The sequence below is a fragment of the Salmo salar genome, chromosome ssa20 (assembly GCF_905237065.1).
Source record: "Salmo salar chromosome ssa20, Ssal_v3.1, whole genome shotgun sequence".
Taxonomy (NCBI): Eukaryota; Metazoa; Chordata; class Actinopteri; order Salmoniformes; family Salmonidae; genus Salmo; species Salmo salar.
This window is the reverse complement of record NC_059461.1, coordinates 47,481,781-47,504,293: the sequence shown is the minus strand read 5'-3', so window position 1 is coordinate 47,504,293 and position 22,513 is coordinate 47,481,781. Positions and strand designations below refer to the sequence as shown.

Sequence of the window (22,513 nt, the reverse complement as noted above, 5' to 3'; positions counted from 1 at the left end):
TCTCTTATTTCCAAATCCTCGTACAGATTAAGAAAACGAAATGTCTACTTTTAATACTAACACAGTTATGCGATACTAAGCTGACCTGTCTTGTTTTCTCCCTCTGACCCACAGAGGCCTGGAAATCCCTGACAGATAAGGTCCAGGAGGCCCGCTCCAACGCCAGACTCAAAGAGCTCTCCTTTGAAGGTGAAGTACCATTTATCAGATTTTATTTTGTTTATGCCGGTTCATTTCTTTTGAAGAATGAAATGGTCACTCATCAAACTTTTTTTTTTCCTTCTCTGTACCCCCTCGACTCCTTTATTCTCTCTATCATTCTTTCTCTCAATCTTGTCTCTCTCTTTTTTTTTTCTCTCTCAGGAGTGAACGGTCTGCGGATGCTGGGGGTCCTCCACGATGCTGTGGTGTTCCTGCTGGAGCAGCTGTATGGTTCCAGGCACTGTCGCAGCTACCGCTTCCGCTTCCACAAGCCCGAGGAGGCCGACAAGCCCCCGCTCAACCCCCATGGCTCGGCCCGCGCCGAGCTCCACCACAGGTACAGCCCTCTTCCAGCACTTAAAGGCATAGATAGGATTGGATTAGTATCCAGACAAATGTACAGTATTTTCTTCTATGTATTATTATAACGAGGTCCCTTCTCCTGCCTGGACCAGCCTCCATGTGCATCCTGCCTTCATCCTTTCCTTAAAGTCATCACTGAGTCATGAGTTGACAGGTGAAGACCATGTGGCGGAGACCTTGTGTTCACCTGATGAATCATGTCTAATTATTGATTAGTTCAGGAAGGATGCACTTCTAAAGTTTTTAATTTTTATTTTATTTAGCTGCACCCGGGTCTCTTCATTTTCTTTTGATTGTTGAAGAAATTCAGATCTATGCATTCTACTTCAGCAATTAAAATGTAGTGAGCCGTTTGTACACTGGCTCTCTTAACTGATGTTTTGGAGCTGATAACTGCATCTTCGTTAACAAATCTCAAGTCACTATTTGGGAGAGGTCCTTCCTAGGGTTAAGAGTCTGTGTCATTGAGTTGAATTTTCTTACATCATCTGACCTGTGTCTGCTCCATCTGCCTTCGCCGCAGGAGGTCTGTGTTTGACATGTTCAACTTCCTGGCCTCCAAGCACCGCCAGCCTCCCGAGTACAACCCCCACGAGGAGGACGAGGAGGTGCAGCTCAAGTCTGCTCGGTGAGTCACGCCGCCCTGTTACACAATTCCTCTATTTAGTTTATTTTTACTTCAGAAAATCAGGAGGACCATTTCTTTATTCTCCGTATCATCATTACAATGGACTTGTAGTCTGTCGTCTTTGTTTTCTGTTCACATCCCTGTATCCACCTGTTGGAGCCTCACGGTGGTAGTAGACCGTCCTTCCTTCGTTGGAACTCATAACACACTGTCCTACTGTTGTTTTTCAGCCGGGCCACCAGCATGGACCTCCCCATGCCCATGAGGTTCCGACACCTGAAGAAAACGTCCAAGGAGGCGGTGGGGGTGTTCAGGTTAGGAAAACACTGGCTACGTGACGTTTTACACAATACAAATCCAAACTCAGTGGAATGGTTTTAACAAGAAGAGGAACTACTACCGTAGCTTTGCTGTAACTACGTCCTTGTTCCAGAGTGGGGTTTAAAAGCGGAAACCCTTTGTTGAACCAGTTGTCACTTTAGCCCCTATGTGTCCTCCCCTCACAGGTCAGCCATACACGGCCGAGGTCTGTTCTGCAAGAGGAGCATCGACGTGGGGGAGATGGTGATCGAGTACTCGGGAAACGTAATCCGCTCTGTCCTCACCGACAAACGGGAGAAGTACTACGACGGCAAGGTGAGAAGAGAAGCCAGGCGTCAATGGAACACAGTCCTCTGTGCTCATTCGCTTTGAGTCTGAACAGGGTCACTTTCGATAGGCAAACGTTGTGGAAAGGTGCAGATAGAAATGTCATGAAAAGAACTTGCGTGAGTTCTTATTCTGCTTTTCAGAGAGGGACGTTCTGCATAATAAAGGTATTTCTATCTGAATGTTCTGTAGTGTTGGGCCCCGCTGAATGTGGTTTTCATGTGTCAACAACATTAACCAGTCAGGATCTTTTAGTCATTTGATAATGCAATCCTCAGCCAATGGAGTCTCACACTCTTCTCCTGTCCCTCCCTCTACAGGGCGTTGGCTGTTACATGTTCCGCATTGATGACTACGAAGTGGTGGACGCCACCGTGCACGGAAACGCCGCCCGCTTCATCAACCACTCGTGCGAGCCCAATTGCTACTCGCGTGTCATCAACGTGGACGGGCAGAAGCACATCGTCATATTCGCCACACGCAAGATCTACCGCGGCGAGGAGCTCACATACGACTACAAATTCCCCATCGAGGAGCCGGGCAATAAGCTTCCATGCAACTGCGGAACCAAGAAGTGCCGCAAGTTCCTCAACTAGCCCCCCACTCTGCCGTGTAATGGTAGTGGCGTTAGCGGTCCTTCTCCCACTCTGCCGAAGCAGTCGCCTCGACTAGCGTGGCGCCATCCATGCAATGCCAGGTCTTAGAGTGCAAAGTGATGCTTCCAGTACTGCCCTCCCTTTTTGCTGTACGGCTTGTGCAGAAACAGGCGCGTTACAGACCGGGTTAAGTTCGATACAAGCTATGTTTTTGAAAGAGAACAAATTATTATTGTGCCTCTGGTTGTTTTTGTTTACTTTTCAGACTCTGAGAAGTCAAAGGAAATGGTAAATGTGTAAGATTTGCAATTTTCAACGTTTTCTGTCTTTGAATGATTCAAAAAGATTTTTAAAAAATTGCCCTTTTTGTTCTGAATTTTAACATGACCTCAACTTATTTTTCTAGCGATATCTCAATTCTGTGTGAGCATAGACTCCATTGATTATGTGCACACAAAAGAAAAAAGAATTGCCACCTTGTAAGAGTTCCATTTTACACACCAAAGTGCAATTTGTGGAAGGGAATTTTCTCTGCATTTTAGAAATAGAACGAGGACGTATTAGAACTGATCAGAGGACGCTTTTCTCTTGGCCTCATCTGTTTATACACATCTGCCTGTCGGAATGTGCATCCTGTGCAGCCTTCGGAGTAGCCGCAATAACATAAAGCTTTGCTTGGGCTGCTTCGCTGTGTATTCAAAGACACTGTAAATAGCTCTTATGCCTGTCCAGAGCAACAAGTCGCAAGATGTGTTAGGAAGAGAAACACTAGAGGGAGCCGGGGTCAAAACGACAGAAGGAAGGAAAGAAAGAAGCCTGTAGATTATTTATTTTCAAGTCGTATGTTATTGTTAAGCGCGACTGTACTTGTACAGAGTCGTTGTCAGACACGTAGTCGGGTGGCGGTCATTAGATTGTCGTGGCCGTGACTAGCAAGCTAGGCTGAGATTCTGGTGGACTGACAGTTGAGGGACTAACCTTTTTTATTTAGATTTTTTTGCTGTAGTAAATGTTATTTGTTGGTTTTGTATAGGAGAAATGATAGACTGAGCCATCTATTTGTATCGCAGGTATGCACTCGTTATGTCTTATTACAAATTTGGTTCGAACAGAGTCTGGAATTACAGCGACGAGAACCAAACGTCATCCCCCTAAATCTGATTTCCCCTTAAGCCCATTTGAAGTTTGAAATTATGGCCCATTTCATGAATTACTGTTGCAAAGGATTTTTCTTTTCTTTTTTTCGAATCAGGTCATTTGAAGTCTTGTCTCTTCTGGCCCTTTTTTGTTATGGGCAGAAAAATATCATGCTTGCTTTGAGAATGTAAATAATATATATATTTTTCTATACACACGACTAAAAAGCACTCACTAGTGAATAGCACTTAATGTTATAAATAGTATTTATATTTTTAAGAAATCGTATTTATTTTATTGCCATTTTTGTAGGAAATAGAGGTTTACAAACACTAATGCTTGGTCTCTACATTTTTATTGAGCTACCTTTTTTTCAAAGCAGTTTTTTTCATTGCCGTTAATTTTATGTGTAGCCTGAATGTTTCTTTTTGGATTCCAAAGACTGAAGCTGTCCCTCCCCGCTGAGCCCAGTCCACCAGTAGCTCCATTTGTCAATCAAGGACATTTCCATTGTCTGCATGTTAGCAGCATGGCATTATTATATGCCCTTGAGGGAGTCTGTTAGAGTGCTCATCTTTTGGAATAGCTGTCTGATATCTCCTTTTTCCCCAGCCTTAATTCCACACACCACGCGGAGCCTCCAGCCAGGCCATTCAGACCCGGGCGTCTCACTGTGCGCAATTCGTTCACGTTCACCTTTTTTCCAAAAGTGTCTCTACAAATTTCAACATCTCCCTGTTGGGATCAAACGCGCTCCAAAATCCGCTAACTGTAAGGACATAACACAATTTAACGCCTATAGCCACATCAGTGCTCCAGGATTCCCCATGGAAGTGTTCCCTTCATATTAATACTGTCAATGTTTTGTGTTTCTACTCGACTCCCTCGTGAAGTCCAGCGTTTGTTTTGTGGCATTTACATGAGACAGGCTACACATGGAAAGCATTTTTAGAAGCTCAGTAGAAGCTGATGGCGTTAGGGAAGGTTAGAGGCTAACCGTTACCATTGACCACAATGCAACCTCTGTTAGAGTTCATCAACTCGCTTGATCTCTTGCTTTGCATTTGTTGTACCTGAGCATGCTTCGTTTAGACAACTCTGTGACTTGTAAATATAACAGTAGTAGATTGACAGAAGCAGTCCCGGTTTTGGTGAGAATGGGGACATTGGGTACAAAAATTGGATAGGTTGATGACAGGCATATATTTCCTTGAACGAAGATCACCAAATTGCTGCTTTGTGCAACTCTGGCTCCAGTTGTCCTATAGCGAGCCACTTCAGGCCAGTGACTTTTTGTCCCTTTTTGTTATGTTTTTGGTTTGTAATCCGTTTTTCCTCGTAGTCTGTTGACTTTATATCTTGTAAGGCCGTCGCAGAATCTCTCCAACCCTTACCCTGCCCAGGCTGTGAAGTGAATCCATAACTTTGCCAACACATTGCACTTGTGACAGGCACTGACTTAACATGGGAAATGACTTTCTACTCATTGTAAACACAATGGGTTCCTATGTTTTAAAAACCACAAGCACAGATACTGTTTGTAAGCTCCCTTAGGAATTGTGGCCCCCAGGAAAGTGCACTTCTGCTCGACCTTCTCCCATGTGTGTAAGGGACGTTCAGAGTGCAGGGACCACTCTGGAGGCCAACAGTGAACACTCCTCAACCTCCTTGCAGCCTGGGTTTTGCCAGCTAATTCAGGGATACAGTTTTGGTTCAGCTCTCGCTGTCCTCCCATCCTGGCTAGCCTTAGGGTGAGGCACAGGGTCATGCTGAATTCTGCTGCTAGGTCTTTAATGAATGTATATACAAAAACTCAATTGTGGTGATTTATGGTATCAACCACGTTTTGTTTTTGAGTTAAAAAGAACCCACAAAAAGACTGGGAAGATGACCTTACAGGACAGTTTGTTTGTTTCATTTCAGAGGGAAAAAGGTTGAGGGACGGCATTCTAGTTTAACGTCAAAAGGTCACACTGAATAAACGAAGACTTCAAAGATAGCTTTGGTAATCCTTTTACTAATCCCAAAGGCTCCGTCTCTGACTCCTCTACAGATCCATAGCAGTAAAGTGTGATGTTTCAGTACTTGGTGAACAACAACCCATTAGTCAAGTGTTTTTTTTAAATGGCAGATAGATTCCGTTGTTTCTTGGACTTCATAATACCACGCCACACCAGTGGCCCTTTTCCTTCACTTGTAATTATGCTATATATACATAAAAACATATACCGAAACAGAAATAGTAACATGTACTTCAGTATCTATACAATATACGGAATGAACAGACAAACTTAGTTACAGTAGCAAACAGCAGGTTTATAATGGTTAATAGCAATGTTCAATGTACTCTATAATGGTTTTGTGTTACAGTATCAGTTTAAAATAACTAACGTACATCATCTTTGTATATTGATGTCCAGTACCAGTTTTCCTGTGCCTGTGTATGTTCCATTGGCAGGAGCATTGCAGTTTATTTCATTTATTTTATTTTTTGCAAAAAGAAACAGTATTTATGTAGTAAGACGTATAATGTGGTTATGAACTTCTTGAAGTCAGCCATTTTGTGTTTGATTGTTGTAGTGAATGTTTTTATTCTTTTGTAAATTCTTAACAGGGATTTTAGACTGCTTACTTGATGGTGGTATAATTGAGTTGAGTTTGTGGAGACCAGGAAAAAAAACGAATCCCACAAATGTTATTTTAGTCTTCCATGTCTCCCTTACCCACCCCTCTCTTTGGAAGCTTTGGTTGTACTTTATCATGTATTGTTTTATAGGAAGTGATGATACGTTTTTATTTATTTATTTTGTGTATTGGAACATCCATGAATTTACAGGTCAAGGTAGTTGCCGGAACCTGCTTGAAAGAAGTTTGGAAAAAAAATACTTAACTGTATTTGTAATTTTATAATTGTTCCTTGTGTATAGAACTTATCAGCCTGAGATGAGACGTGGCATCAAGGGGAGTTGGCGGTAGGACTTGGAAACGGTTAAACGGCTCTTCTTATGCCTTGAATATACCTTTGTCTTATTAACACTTCCTCCTGAACTCCATGAGAATGATGATGATGATAATATTTTTCCCTATTAGTTGTACATCAGTGTTCTCTCATCTGTCACAGAAATGAAGGAAAGTTGAACCACAATAGTGAACCACAAACTACTTAAGGTTGAATGTATAATTAGGAAACACAATTGTACATAACTGTAAAAAGAAAAGTTTCTAATCATGTTTATTTTCTATGCACTTTTTTTATTTAAGTGATAGTTTAAATAATAAACATGTCTCGTTTACTCTTTCTTAAGGCTCTGTCTCCGTTTCTGTAACTTGTTCTCTGCCAACCTAGAATATAGTCCACATATTGGTATGTGTTAGTGATAACATGCTGGGCTAGGTTTCCCGATAGCGATGCAACGTAGGCTTACAAATGTTTTTAACAGTGCATTGTTCCTACAACGGCCCGAAGATGTAACATGCGTTTTCCAAAACGCCACACAGAAAGAGCGTTCGCTAACTGTCGGTTGGAGCATGTAGATACTGATAGGATCGAAAGAAAGGCAGCGCTGCTCTCTGATCAGATTTCTCCATTCAAATCTTAACGTTAACATTAATTATTTCACGATACTGATGACGGATCGGCTCCTAGAGAGATCACCTTATGACTACAAATATTGAGGCGGCTTATTCTAATGCTTACTCTGATGCACTAAATCACGTTCATTTGGCACATTGCGCACTACATATGATGAAAAATATTCAGGCAAAATATAGACAGTACCCTACAAATTACTAAATTGACTGAAGTTGATTTCTATCTTCATATCTTTGAAATGCACTGTGCAAAACATTAAAAAAGCCTTCCTAATATTGAGTTTCACCACCCCCTTTTGCCTTCAGAAAAGCCTCGATTTGTCAGGGCATAGATTACAAACTGTCAATCGTTCTACAGGGATGCTGGCCCATGTTGACTAATGCTTCCCACAGTTGTGTCAAGTTGGCTGGATGTCCTTTCGGTGATGGAACGTTCTTGATACACACGGGAAACTGTTGAGCGTGAAAAACCCAGCAGCGTTGCAGTTCTTGACACAAACCGGTGCACCTGACACCTACTGCCATACCCCGTTCAAAGGCAGTTAAATATTTTGTCTTGCCATTCACCCACAATGGTGCACACACAATCCCTTTCTCAAGGCTTAAAAATCTATCTCACCTTCATCTACACTGATTGAAGTGGAGTTTAAAAGTGACAATAAGGGATCATAGCGTTTACCTAGATTCACCTGGTCAGTCTGTCATGGAAAGAACAGGTGTTCATAATGTTTTGTATGCTCAGTGCCTATAGGACCATTTTTTTTTCTTTTTAACCTTCGCTTGTTCAGTTGCAAAGACATTGGCAACTTTGTATTTGTAGTCAACTTCGTTCTGAAGTTATCGGTCACAGAGAGGCAGATAGAATAGAGCTGTTTATGTTTAGCGGAGATCTTCTGTGTATAAAGTGACGCGATAGGGAAAGAACACATCTAACAACACACTTAGCCGTTTTACGAGGCAGTCGGTGTATATATCGAGAGTTTAAGTGCACTTTTAGTAACTATGGTTTTGGGAAACAGCTCGGAGATTGAACACTGCCCCTACAAAGGTTCTAATGATGAATTTAGCCTTAAGATGCTTTTGGGAAACTGTGGCCAGATCTGTTCAGTTCTCAATTTCTATGTTTATGAACCCCATAGTACCCTATTGTAAAAAGTGTATCCCACTGATGTGGGACGTATGAAGTTTATCTAGTTTGCAAACTCAACTTGATTTCCTCAGTTCACATAACCTATTTTGAAGGCAGCAGGGTAACCCAAACCATAACAAAGCCAAAATGAAGTTGTCAATTCAGAATACAAATCTAGGTCATAAATACTTCAATTGTAATGCAAGTTCCAAACGTGCAGTAGCAGATAACCATATTTGGTCAACTGAGAAGCAGTTTGTTTTATAGAAATAATAGACAGTGTTTTGGGTTTAGTGCTCCAGGACACAACCACAGGTGGCACCTCAGATACGTTCCTGCTAGCAGCCCTCTTATTGAGCAGATCACATTTCACTAGATATTCTTCTCCCAGACCTGGGATTCCTCAGATCAGCTAACCAGATCACCCCACTGATACTAGTGTGCCTCTACCTTTAAAGCTTAATTCACATACTCATTGCTTTTCCAGTCAGCTCCTCAGATGGAGTGAGAGAGCTGGGGGAAAGAAATAGAGAGATCGAGTTAAGGAGAGTGTGGATGCAGAGATGAAGAAAGACTGTGAAAGTTCTCTATGGACTGCTGGAGAAAATCCAGGAGGGAGAGAAGATCGAAATAAAAGAGATGGGATAAGAGAGCACAAAGGAGGAAAATAAGAGGGAAGGGGAGATTGAGAGGAAAGAGGAGGCAATGCAGAGAAGGACAAACAGAGGGTGAGGAAGGAGGACAATGAAGTGGAGAACAAGCGGGAGGAGGTCGTTATGAAAGACATGGGTCTGGATAGACAGAAAGAGAAACTGGAGAAAAGTTGGAGTCGAACAGGGAGAAAGAAGTTGAAGAGGAATAAAATAGTGGAAAGGTTGACTGGATGAGAGATGGAAGAAAATGACAAGAACAGGAGAAATTATTAAAAAGAAAGAAAAGGAGATGGTCAGAATGAAAACTGATGTGGAAGAGAAGGCAAAGGTGGAGGTGAAGAAAGGAGTTGGAGGGATAGAAGATGAAAGAGGCGAAAGAGAGGGAGAAAAGAAGGGAGAACAAAGTGGAGATATGGAGTAGTTTGAGAAATGGAATGACGAGGTGGAGTGTGTGAAGCTGAATATGGAGGAGAAGATGTAAGTAGAGAGGGTGAGGACAAGAAAGAGAAAGAGTTGGATCTTTTTAAACTTGAGGAGGTTGAGAGAGAGGAGGGAAATGAAGGAGAAGGAGGTGAAGCGGATAAAGGTGGAGTTGGAAGAGAAGTGGAAGATGAATCGGTTCAGCCACCGGGTCTTCTCCATGCATCGCGCCGACAGAGAACAACACCTCTCTGGGAAAAGGAAGGGTGGGGGTGTATGCTTTATGATTAACAACTCATAGTGTAATAATAACAACATACAGGAACTCAAGTCCTTCTGCTCACCCGATCTAGAATTCCTTACAATCAAGTGCCGGCCATTTTACCAACCAAGAGAATTCACCTCAGTTATAGTCACAGCTGTGTATATTCCCCCTCAAGCAGACACCAAGACGGCCATCAAGGAACTTCACTGGACTATATGCAAACTGGAAACCATACATCCTGCGGTTGCATTTATTGTAGCTGGGGATTTTAACAAAGCAAATTTGAGAACAAGTCTACCTAAATTCTTCCAGCATATTGATTGCGCTACGCGCATGCGCAACACCCTTGACCACTGCTACTCTAACTTCCGTGATGCATACAAAGCCCTCCCCGCCCTCCCAAATCCGACCACGACGCCATCTTGCTCCTTCCGTCTTAAACTCAAACAGGATGTACCATTGACGAGAACCATTCAACACTGGTCCGACCAATTGGAAGCCACGCTTTAAGATTGTTTTGAACAGGCGGACTGGAATATGTTCCGGTCAGCCTCAGAGAACAACATCGACCTATACGCCGACTCGGTGAGTGCATTTATAAAGAAGTGTATTGGAGATGTTGTACCCACTGTGACTATTAAAACCTACCTTAACAAGAAACCGTGGATGGATGGCGGCATTCGCGCAAAACTGAAAGCCCGATCCACCACATTTAACCATGGAAAGAGGTCTGGGAATATGTCTGAATATAAACAGTGTAGCTATTCCCTCCGCAAGGCAATCAAACAAGTGAATGCCAGTACAGGGACAAGGTGGAGTCGCAATTCAACCGCTCAGACACGAGACGTATGCGGCAGGGTCTACAGGAAATCACGGACTACAAAAAGAAATCCAGCCACGTCACGAACACTGACGTCACGCTTCCAGACAAACTAAACACCTTCTTTGCCTGCTTTGAGGATAATACAGTGCCACCGTCGCGGCCCGCTAACATTGCCTGCGCCCCCCCTTCTCCATGGCTGACATGAGTAAAACATTTAAACGTGTTAACCCTTGCAAGGCTGCTGGCCCAGACGGCATCCTTAGCCGTGTCCTCAGAGCATGTGCAGACCAGCTGGCTCGTGTGTTTACGGACTGTGGCAAAGAAGGGGGTCGAGTGATATCATATCTGGATATCATAAGGTGAATGCACCATTTTGTAAGTCGCTCTGGATAAGAGCGTCTGCTAAATGACTTAAATGTAATGTAAATGTGATAAATGGCAGATATGTGAGGGCAGAACTAATAAACGGGCTCTGCCCGATCACTAAAATGGCCACCCCGATCAGAACTACAGATCACAAAATGGCCGACTGCCAAAACTACAATTCCCAGAAGCAAGGGGAACCCTCAGAAGGTGGAGCCGACCCACAGATAAAAGGTCAAGAAAAACCAGGAAGCGAGAGAGAGGGCGGGAAGGATCTATGAACCATAGAGAAAGAGACAATCTACATTGGCTGGATTTACCGTGTACGAGCTGGACTGTTTTGGACTTACCTGTTGGCGTTTAGACCTGGACCTACCGAGAACCAGATTTGTGTACCGAACCCTGCTATCCTTGACCTTACCTGCGGCCTGGGTGGACCAGGACAGCGAAACAAACACACAGGTACTGTCATGTTCGAAATAACTTTCATTCTGGGCTGACTTTGGTGACAGTTTCCCACTTAATTTGTGACAAACGCTCCTAATTTTGAAGAGGTTTGCCACAGGACATATTCAATCACTCCCTATCCCAGTCTGTTGTCCTCACATGCTTCAACATGGCTACCATTGTTCCTGTACCAAAGAAGGAAAAGACAATTGAACTAAATGACTACCGCACCGTAGCACTCACTTCTGTCATCATGAAGTGCTTTGAGAGACTAGTCAAGGATCATATCACCTCCACCTTACCGGCCATCCTAGACCCACTTCAGTTTGAATACCGCCCCAACAGGTCCACAGACGAAGCAATCGCCATCACACTGCACACTGCCCTATCCCATCTGGACAAAAGGAATAAGAATGTAAGAATGTAAGAATGCTGTTCATTGACTACATTCCGCATTCAACACCATAGTACCCTCCAAGCTCATCATCAAGCTGGAGGTCCTGGGTCTTGACCCCGCCCTAGGCAATTGGGTCCTGGACTTTCGGACGGGCCCCCGCAGGTGGTGAAGGTAGGAAACAACATCTCCACTTCGCTGACCCTCAACATTGGGGCCCCACAAGGGTGCGTACTCAACCCCCTCCTGTTCTCCCTGTTCATCCATGATTGCGTGGCCATGCACGCCTCCAACTCAATCATCAAGTTTGCAGACAACACAACAATAGTGGGCTTGATTACCAACAATGACAAGACAGCCTACAGGGAGGAGGTGAGGGCACTCGGAGTGTGGTGTCAGGAAAACAACATCTCACTCAAAGTCAACAAAACAAAGGAGATGATCGTGGACTTCAGGAAACAGCAGAGGGAGCACCCCCCCTATCCATATCGAAGGGACAGCAGTGGAGAAGGTGGAAAGTATTAAGTTCCTCGGCATACACATTACAGACAAACTGAAATGGTCCACTCACACAGACAGTGTGGTGAAGAAGGCGCAACTTCGCCTCTTCAACCTTAGGAGGCTGAAGAAATTTGGCTTGTCACCCAAAACCCTGACAAACTTTTACAGATGCACAATCGAGAGCATCCTCTCAGGCTGTATCACAGCCTTGCACGGCAACTGCACCGCCCTCAACCGCAAGGCACTCCAGAGGGTGGTGCAGTCTGAACAACGCATCACCAGGAGCAAACTACCTGCCCTCCATGACATCTACAGCACCCGATGTCACTGGAAGGCCAAAAAGATCATCAACAACATCAACCAACCGAGCCACTGCCTGTTCACACCGCTACCATCCAGAAGGCGAGGTCAGTACAGAGGCATCAAAGCTGGGACCGAGAGACTGAAAAACAGCTTCTGTCTCAAGGCCATCAGACTGCTAAACAGCAATCACTAACTCAGAGAGGCTGCTGCCTACATTGAGACCCAATCACTGGCCACTTTAATAAATGGATCACTAGTCACTTTATACAATGCACTCTAAATAATGGCACTTTAATAATGTTTACATATCTTACATTACTCATATCACATGTACAATTGAAGTCGGAAGTTTACATACACTTAGGTTGGAGTCATTAAAACTAATTTTCAACCACCACACATTTCTTGTTAACAAACTATAGTTTTTGTAAGTCGGTTAGGACATCTACTTCGTGCATGACACAAGTAATTTTTCCAACAATTGTTTCCATTGTTTTCAATTCCAGTGGGTCAGAAGTTTACATACACTAAGTTGACTGTGCCTTTAAACAGCTTGGAAAATTCCAGAAAATGATGTCATGGCTTTAGAAGCTTCTGATAGTCTAATTGACATCATTTGAGTCAATTGGAGGTGTACCTGTGGATGTATTTCAAGTCCTACCTTCAAACTCAGTGCCTTTTTGCTTGACATCATGGGAAAATCAAAAGAAATCAGCCAAGACCTCCACAAGTCTGGTTCATCCTTGGGAGCAATTTCCAAATGCCTGAAGGTACCACGTTCATCTGTACAAACAATAGTATGCAAGTATAAACACCATGGGACCACACAATCGTCATACCGCTCAGGAAGGCGACGCGCTCTGTCTCATAGAGATGAACGTACTTTGGTGTGAAAAGTGCAAATCAATCCCAGAACAACAGCAAAGGACCTCGGGAAGATGCTGGAGGAAACGGGTACAAAAGTATCTATATCCACAGTAAAACGAGTCCTATATTGACATAACCTGAAAGGCCACTCAGCAAGGAAGAAGCAACTGCTCCAAAACCGCCATAAAAAAGCCAGACTATGGTTTGCAACTGCACATGGGGACAAAGATCGTACTTTTTGGAGAAATGTCCCCTGGTCTAATGAAACAAAAATAGAACTGTTGGCCATAATGAACATCGTTATGTTTGGAGGATAAAGGGGGAGGCTTGCAAGCCGAAGAACACCATCCCAACCGTGAAGCGTGGGGGTGCTTTGCTGCAGGAGGGACTGGTGCACTTCACAAAATAGATGGCATCATGAGGTAGGAAAATTATGTGGATATATTGAAGCAACATCTCAAGATATCAGTCAAGAAGTTAAAACTTGGTCGCAAATGGGTCTTCCAAATGGACAATGACCCCAAGCATACTTCCAAAGTTGTGACAAAATGGCTTAAGGACAACAAAGTCAAGGAATTGGAGTGACCATCACAAAGCCCTGACCTCAATCTATAGAATATTTGTAGGCAGAACTGAAAAAGTGTGTGCGAGCAAGGAAGCCTACAAACCAGACTCTGTTACACCAGCTTGTGGAAGGCTACCCAAAACGTTTGACCCAAGTTAAACAATTTAAATGCAATGCTACCAAATACTAATTGAGTGTATGTAAACTTCTGACCCACTGGGAATGTAATGAAAGAAATAAAAGCTGAAATAAATCATTCTCTCTAATATTATTCTGACATTTCACATTCTAAAAATAAAGTGGTGATCCTAAGTGACCGAAGACAGGGAACTTTTACTAGGATTAAATGTCAGGAATTGTGAAAAACTGAGTTTAAATGTATTTGGCTAAGTGTATGTAAACTTCCGACATCAACTGTATATACTGTATTTTATACCATCTATTGCACCTTGCCTATGCCGCTCGGCCATCGCTCATCTATATACTTACATGTACATATTCTTATTCACCCCTTTAGATTTGTGTGTATTAGGTAGTTGTTGGGGAATTGTTAGATTACTTGTTAGATATTACCGCACTGTCAGATCTAGAAGCACATGTATTTCGCTACACTCGCATTAACATCTGCTAACCATGTGATTGTGACAAATAACATTTTATTTTATTTTATTTGACTAGTCAGAGTGGATTGAGAGAATGGAGGAGACGAAGACAAAGAGATTGATGAAGGGTTGAATGAGAAGATTAAGGAGACTGTGAAGAAAGAGAGGATCAAGGAGGAAATAGAAAAGGAGAGGTAGAGAGAGAGAGGGTCCATGGAGAAGAAGGTCAGGTGAGAGATTTTGGAAGAAGAGAAGGAAGAATACAAGGAGGCATTGATAGAGCTGGGAAAGAAAAATACTATAGAATGTAAGATAGAACCTGGGGGATGTGAGACCGTGTGTGGAGAGGGCGAGAGATGCTCAAAGACAGAGCAGAGAGAGAGAGCAACGCAATGAAGATTAGCGAGTTGCAGGATGAAAGGAAGGAATTGATCTGCAGACTTATCAAGAGAAATAAACAGACCGGATGGAAAATACAGGTACAGACACTTCACATAACCAGACAGTTCACTCAAATGACCTTCTGTAAGTACTCTGGTTTGTATACTGCACAGAGCCAGAGCTATAGGCATAGAATAATAATACTATACAGGCACCTCTATGGCCGTAGCCACTAATCACTAACTTTAGCTTGTATACATAACCAGAGCCACTCTTCAATTGAGATGAAATGGACCCCAGGTAGCAGGCTCTTGTTTGGATGGATAAACCACCTGGTTATTTATTGGTCCTTGGTGTAATAGAACCCTATGAAATGACAACTGAACAGCAAGAAATCTTACCTGACCTTGGCCTTTAACACGCTCAAGGCATGGTTTATTTTATTACCGGCAAGTGCCAATATGTTGGTATGGTGATTGACTAGAGAGAATAAGAGACAGGGGTTGATTCAAATACTTGATCTGCACGCTAATTCATTTGCCTGGTAGTACAATGGAAACATTGGAATTGTCACAAATGGCAAACTAAGATGAATCAAGCACACCTGATCTGTAATGAACAACAATATAAATGCAATATGCAACAATGTCTAAGATTTTACTGAGTTACAGTCCCCATATGAGGAAATCAGTCAATTGAAATAAATGCATTAGGCCCTGATCTATGGATTTCACATGACTGGGAATACAGATATGCATCTGTTGGTCAGAAATACCTTTTACAAAAATGGTTTTATTGTCCCCAGCACAAGGTGCACCTGTATAATGATCACACTATTTAATCAGCTTCTTGATATGCCACACCTGTCAAGTGGATGGATTATCTTGGCAATGGAGAAATGTTCACTAACAGGGATGTAAACACATTTGTGCTCAAAATATGAGCTAAATAAGCTTTTTGTGTGTATGGACAATTTCTGGGCTAATTTATTTCAGCTCATGAAACATGGGATTTATATTTTTGTTCAGTATACCTTCATTTGACATATTATACCCAGGTGGTCTTGTGAAATAATGACAGCATAAAAAGATAATTACAAATAATTTGTAGACTGCAAATTGACTGTAAGAAGCTCAAACAGATATACTATTTGACCAAAACATTTCAAACCTGGCTTACATTTGTAAACGATCACATACTGTAAATCTCTCTGTTATGTGTGGGAATACTTTGGAACAGATTCACAAAATTAAAATCACTTGATCAGATTTTCTTCTGTTCTTTATTTGCAATAAAAATTGAAAATACAATTATTTGGCTCGAGGGCAAGTTGGGGAACCTTGATCTAGGGACATAAAAAAAAGAAACCACTGCTGTATCTGAAAGTGCCTCTGTAATAGTTTGCCGTTTTAACAGGCCGTTATTGAGCAGGGGACAAAATGTGCTTATATTTCTAATGGTAATTGAAACCATGCATAAATCTGCTCCACCTGAGTGCAGTTATGGCTACTGAGCTCAACACGAGGGTTGTGAAGTCCTCTGTGAAACAGTTTAATTGCCTAAAGAGTGAAAAGGAAAAGTCACGGTTTCGGATTTCAAAGAGCCATTGCCAACCCCTTCTTGGCCAATGTCCCATAAAACAGTGCTGTAGTGTAAAATACCAAACCAAACCTATGTGTAGAAACATGGAGGTTCCACCCTAAATGTGACCAAGCCTCAACAGTCCCACCAATGTAGTCTGTACCTGTAGCGGTGTCATCAGTGACATACTACTAACTTAAGGTGGTGTCTTTTGTAAACGCTGTTGCAGAATTTTGGGATACACACATGCTGGTGTGCATGGAGAGACAGCGATCAAAGTGAGTGATAGTTCAGTAAAATAGGTCACATCCTCTTTAAGAGTGGCTGCAAACAGTTAAGTGAGATGTGGGATGTTTATTTCACATTCCTCAATCAGCTTAAAACTGCTACGAGGAGAGGACTCCAGCCGAAGTCTCTATTGTTTAAATTTCGGGAGAAAATCAGAAGAAAGAAAAATGTTGCTTCACTCTAAGATAACATAGCATAACTTCAAGTCTCTCCCTGTGTCTTTACTCTCGCAAAACTGATCAACTGTCTCAGCGTTAAGGCTAATAATTTAGAATCCTCTGATTCGAAGGCCAATATGACGCGTAGGCTGTAACAGCAGTATACAGTATTGCTCGAGTTTTCCAGGACTTTGACTCAGTGTATCGTGGATACATATCCCTGACCAGTGACCACAACCCCTTGATCTTCTCCCACTGTTTATGTTTGGGAAAGAAATTCCTCCAGTCTCAAATCTTTAAATCGTATGTAATCTGCCAACCTTTGTTATCCTCACTGCACCTCCTTTTCCCCACTCCCTCGCTTTCCTGATTTCTCAACATCTCTCTTGTTTTGATCCTGATCTTGTTGTTTGACTTATTGAAGACTTATTTTCCTCTTTATTATTTGTGCTGGGGAGACTTCAAATATTTCCCTCCTACTCTCACTATATTTTCCTCTCTGTCTCCCACCCTCCCTCCCTCTTTCTAATTTGCTTTCATTACCGTTTCCTTTCAAGGCTGAGAGTTCTCCTCTTTTCCCAGGCTCTTTGGCTGAAGCAGCAAAGATAACTTTGACTGTTTTCACTTCAGCACAAGGCAAAGACTGCTGCTCCTAAGGACTTTTGGACGTTGACTGGTAAACTTTATTTTCAAATAATACCTGATTGAAAATAGTTGTATATGTTTGCTGTCTGCTGTGAGTAGGGGTGGCTCAACATGATCTACAATAAGGAAAATAATATATTTTACATTGAGAATCTTTTGCTGCCACGCAAACAGTCAGTAAAGGAATGGAGGAGTGTATATTTCATAGGCAACTAATTTTGTTTTGCAAATGTGTTGATGAATTCCTATATAATTGGAATATAAATGTTTTATTGAAGTAACAAATAATGTAGCCTATTCGTCACACTGGCTATCATATTGAAATAGCATACATTTTTTTCTAACCAGTGATAAAACTGCTGCTATCCTTATCAGAAACGTGTTATACTGGGATTCTTTGTGATACTGCTAACGTCCCCTGTATGTTATTGGATGGTTAGTTGCTCAGAAAGTTGCAACAATACATACCGATGTATTACTGTACTTTGCATATTGTACTCCCACGCAAAAAAAAAGGGAGTTTGTGGTCATTATAAGGGATAGGGATACAGAGGTCTGCAGCGTCTCAGATTCCAGTGTTTATCCTGTCTGTCTGTTCTTCCTCAGAATGCTGACACAGCTTTTGGCTAGTTTCTCCACAAGCCAGCCCTCTCTGCTCTGTACAGGTCTTTAAATGCTGCCATAAAGAATACAGCAGCTGAGGCTGAAATATATACCACTGACTCACAAGGGTGGCAGTGAGCTGAAAATAACCTGGAAGACAGTGCATTGAGGATTTCAAGGTCTTTTCTGGCCTTAAAGTAATATTTGCTTGTAGTGAGCACACTACACGCTGGAAGTCCTTATTCGACGATTGTTCTATGGTATGTCTAAAACGGATGTTTGAATATGGGCATATTCTGTGGTAGTGATTTCAATTGTTCAATGTGAGCATACTGTTGTGTGATCAAGTTGCACAGCTCTCTACCACTGGGTCCACTCTTGCGATCAGCAAATTGATTGTGAGGTTCTCTGGAGACATGCCCTGTCGTTCCCAGTGTCTGTATGTTCAGGCCTTTTGAGGCTTGTCCTGTGTTGCGGTCCCATGGTAGCCAACAGTGTTAGTCTGTAGACATGCTGTCAGTCAGTCTCTCACAGCTGGCTCCTCTCTTTCCCAGCACTGCTAAAGGAGGGGGCGGAGACACTCTCTTCCTCAATTCAACACGCTCAGGCTTACACACGCACGCACGCACGCACGCACGCACGCACGGGACGGACAAGATGATCCTGAACTCACGCCAAAGGAAAGCAGGGATTAACACTGAGCTTTTGTTTTGAACTGTGTAAATAATGATTGCTTCCATTCTGGCACCGCTGCTCTCTTTAACATTCAATGTGAAACAGCTGTTTTAAAAACGGAGAAAACAAGTATACTGAAGTGTACGTTACTGATGCCAACAGCTACAAGCAGATATAGGGTATGGTCATAATCTGATTGCCCTTATAGCCTTTAAAAGGTGTAATGCCTGTCAGCCATAGGTGTACGCTCTCATTAAATGTACTGGGGGCCTATACTCCCAATGCTTTGTGTCCGTGGTATGAGGCGTCTTCTGTTATTTTTTTAGATGGTCATTCCATTTCCGTTACTCCCTCTCTCCAGTTGCATGCTTTCCCCTGATCATCTGACCCCTCCTCTTAGATGTGTCCAGTTGAGGGAGAGTCCAAGACCTGTGACCAACGGGAAAGGAGTTGGACGTCTGTATTCACAATGCATGAATCTGTCAATAAGAAAAGCTGATTCAATCTCTACTATATGACCGCTGTTACACTATATTACAGGTTCTTTTTCTGCTCTTATTTCATATCATCATTCTTTGAAGGATATTTCCACTGATTTCAGCACATAGCATTTATGGGCTCAAGTGTTTTGTTATTAGATTTCCTTGTGATTTATGTAACCTTTGCAGTATGGTGCTTCTCATCTCATCTGCAGAACAAATCAATGAACTCCATATCTATTTATAAACTCACGGATGGAACACTATGTGGATCCCCTTGAAAAGTCAGTTCTAGAGAAACGAGTATCAAGTAGAAAATGTATTTTCCATTCCTTTATGTTGACAGAGAATGTTTCTCTCCTCTACATAGTAGCATTGAAATGAAATCACTCCAGCTATGGCCCCTCCTCCTCCCCGTTCTACTGGTCAACTTCACCAACCAATTAGAAGACAACAAGATACCGCCCAGTCTGTGTACGGGACACCCAGGTATCCCAGGCACCCCTGGGTTGCACGGAGGTGCTGGCCAACCAGGAAGAGATGGGAGGGACGGGCGTGATTCTGCCCCTGGGGAGAAGGGAGAGAAGGGAGTCGGGGGAGAGCCAGGTAAGTCACATCAGGGCACCATACTTTCTACAACATACTGTGGACTATAATGATCCATGAGTCTTCCCTTGGTTCAATTGGTTTACTGTTGGTTCAAGTGTTATTGAATGAACAACAGTAACAGCATTGTGTCTTTTCCCTATTCTCCCTAAAGGTGACACAGGCTTTAGGGGCCTCACTGGAGACCAGGGGAACCCTGGAGATAAAGGAGACAGGGGGCAGTCAGGGGAGTGCGCCATCGCTCCCAAATCAGCCTTCAGCGCCAAGTTGTCCGAGGGCCGCACCAAGCCCGTGGCGGCAGAAGACGCTGTGCGCTTTGACAAGGTAGTACTCAACGAGCAGGGCGACTACGACATGGAAACAGGACGCTTCACTTGCAAAGTGCCCGGCGTCTACTACTTTGCGGTCCATGCCACTGTCTACCGGGCCAGCCTGCAGTTTGACCTGATGAAGAACGCTCACACGATGGCGTCCTATTTCCAGTTCTATGGGAACTGGCCCAAGCCAGCGTCTTTGTCCGGAGGCTCGCTGCTGCACCTCATCCCGGGCGACCAGGTGTGGGTGCAAATGGCGTTGGGAGAGTACAGTGGTTTCTACTCCAGCTCTAAGACTGACAGCACTTTCACTGGCTTCCTTGTGTACTCGGACTGGAAAAACTCTGCTGTCTTTGCCAAGGGCGAAGGGGTATAGACATTGGGGGGACCAAGTTTAGTGTGGGGGCTGGGGGTCCTCCCTCAGAAAATATTTGAACATTTTAAACAAATTTACTGCCATTCTACATGATTCGTGGCCTCTTTAGAAGGTTATTAGAAAACTCTGGTATTGCATAAACACATTAAGCAGTAGGCTATGGCACATACCATACTGATGAGTTGTGATGATGAATCAGGTGAACTGTCGTGCTTTCAGCTGTGCTTCAGGTTAGCCATTTGACTGCTGCTGTGCGATGGTGAATCATTTTAACAGACGACCTGACGGTGGCCCTACACAGTTTTTGATCTACATGCATCATCGTTTTTTTGTCTTTATAAACAAGGACGGGGGTTTAAATGAGACATGTTGGCTCCTGCAGTTGGTAGGAATTAGTAACATAAGAAGGTTATATATCCAGTTTAGTGGTGGAGAGGTAAAGAGGATTCAAGAAGGCATCATACAGGTATGTGAGCTGTTTAGGGCTTCCAACTGTGACATCACTGACTGATGTCATGGTGCTTAGACAGTATTTTGTGCAAAAAAAACGAGTTGTAAAGTATTCAAACGGAAGCCCTAAAATAGGCTTTTCACAATCTTTTAACTTATCTGTCTGTGCAACCCTCAGTTATGTCACCAATAAAAATGGCAACTCTCATGACTGGCTTTAATACCTAATACTGTGGCCAGGTAAGTCCATCTATGGCAACACAACAAACAAGGACTCACAAGAGAGAGGACATCAGGTACTATGTGCTCAACGAGGACAATATGCCTGGTTACATATTAATGATTATGATTTAACGACAAGCTGACAGCTTGCCTGCCAGTGTAATGGTACTGTATTATTTTCTCTTTCTAAGATTATAATGTTTATTATCCAAGAAGACCTCAAAAAGTGAAAAGAGAGTATCAGTGTGGATTTATTTTCCACTGAAGCCCCTGTTTACTTCAGTCTAATGGCATCACCAAACATGGGCTCCTCTCTTAAAGCAAAACTCACAGTAGGAGGAAGTAGTGGCACGGCCGCTCCACCAGCATTATTGTTATTGATTTCAAGGTGAGATGTCGCGCAGCATGATGAAAAAAAAAAATGGCATCATATATTGTGCTCTTCTATTGTGCGTGCAATGATGTCTGAGGGGGAAAAACAGTGTGCTTTGATTTCAGTAACTTCTTTGTTGTTGTAATATTGCACATGGAGGTGGCTGTTTCACCATTGGGGATCTAAACTTTAAAGTACATTGACAGACTCTTAGCTACAGGCAGACACTGTTTACCTTGCGCTGCCAAAACCAGTGGAATGCTTCTCTGACTGTTAAATATTCTCACTTTGAGACAAGGAACTCATATTTTCCCCTTTGCCTCAAACTCTTGGGCAAAATGATGTTCCCAAAATACACTTTAATAGTTTTTGTCCTGAAGAAATGAGGGAACGGAGAGTTAATCAATCTTCCTCTCACTATTCACGTCACTCTTTTCCATTAGTTCAGGCCCTGTAAATCTCTCCCTCTCTCTCTCTGACAGCGAGACTGCCAAACAGTGATGAATGAGACAGTGATGTCATTCATTGAAATAGCAAGCATGGGTGAGTGTCTAGAGCAGGAAAGTCAGAGAACAAGATCAGCAAAGGAACAGCCTTTGAAACTCTTTGCCTAAGGTTCATCCCTTTCTTAATAAAATAAAAAAATACAAAGATACTGTATCACAACACATTCAGATCTTGTGTTTTAAAAACCTTTATGAAGCTGAATCTATTGCCTGCCTGGGGTTACTGATAGAGAGTGGTAAGAGTAACTTGTTCATTGTTCCTATGGTGAGAAGGAGAGCCACTTTGTCCACATGATGGCAGAGTTGTATCACCACAGCACAGCAGTGCCTCATTCAAAACCATTTTTGCCCATTGGTTAC

The 22,513-nt window shown here is 42.8% G+C and overlaps 2 protein-coding genes across 9 annotated transcripts in view; both read left to right on the top strand.

The window, feature by feature from the left end:
• Positions 1–6,872, top strand: part of kmt2a (lysine (K)-specific methyltransferase 2A) — a 54,851-nt gene extending 47,979 nt beyond the window's left edge. For all 5 annotated transcript variants that reach the window (XM_045703489.1, XM_045703488.1, XM_045703487.1 and 2 more), the window contains 6 exons: positions 115–189; positions 364–538; positions 1,088–1,192; positions 1,423–1,506; positions 1,699–1,828; positions 2,161–6,872. In XM_045703489.1, coding sequence (XP_045559445.1) covers positions 115–189; positions 364–538; positions 1,088–1,192; positions 1,423–1,506; positions 1,699–1,828; positions 2,161–2,436 — 845 coding nt within the window. In that variant the 3' untranslated portion in view covers positions 2,437–6,872. The remainder of the gene's footprint in view (positions 1–114; positions 190–363; positions 539–1,087; positions 1,193–1,422; positions 1,507–1,698; positions 1,829–2,160) is intronic.
• A 9,979-nt stretch (positions 6,873–16,851) lies between these two features.
• LOC123723924 (complement C1q tumor necrosis factor-related protein 5) lies at positions 16,852–21,263 on the top strand. 4 transcript variants are annotated; one of them, XM_045703483.1, is made up of 4 exons: positions 16,852–17,207; positions 17,487–17,580; positions 19,680–19,912; positions 20,067–21,263. In XM_045703483.1, the coding sequence occupies exons 3-4, from the start codon at positions 19,687–19,689 to the stop codon at positions 20,600–20,602; spliced, it is 762 nt and encodes a 253-aa protein (XP_045559439.1). In that variant the 5' UTR covers positions 16,852–17,207; positions 17,487–17,580; positions 19,680–19,686; the 3' UTR covers positions 20,603–21,263. The 4 variants fall into 4 exon arrangements, with proteins under 4 accessions (XP_045559439.1, XP_045559440.1, XP_045559437.1 ...); XM_045703484.1 differs by having other exon boundaries at positions 16,865–17,207; positions 19,677–19,912; XM_045703481.1 differs by lacking the exon at positions 16,852–17,207 and having other exon boundaries at positions 17,316–17,580; positions 19,677–19,912.
• Positions 21,264–22,513: the final 1,250 nt, after the last annotated feature.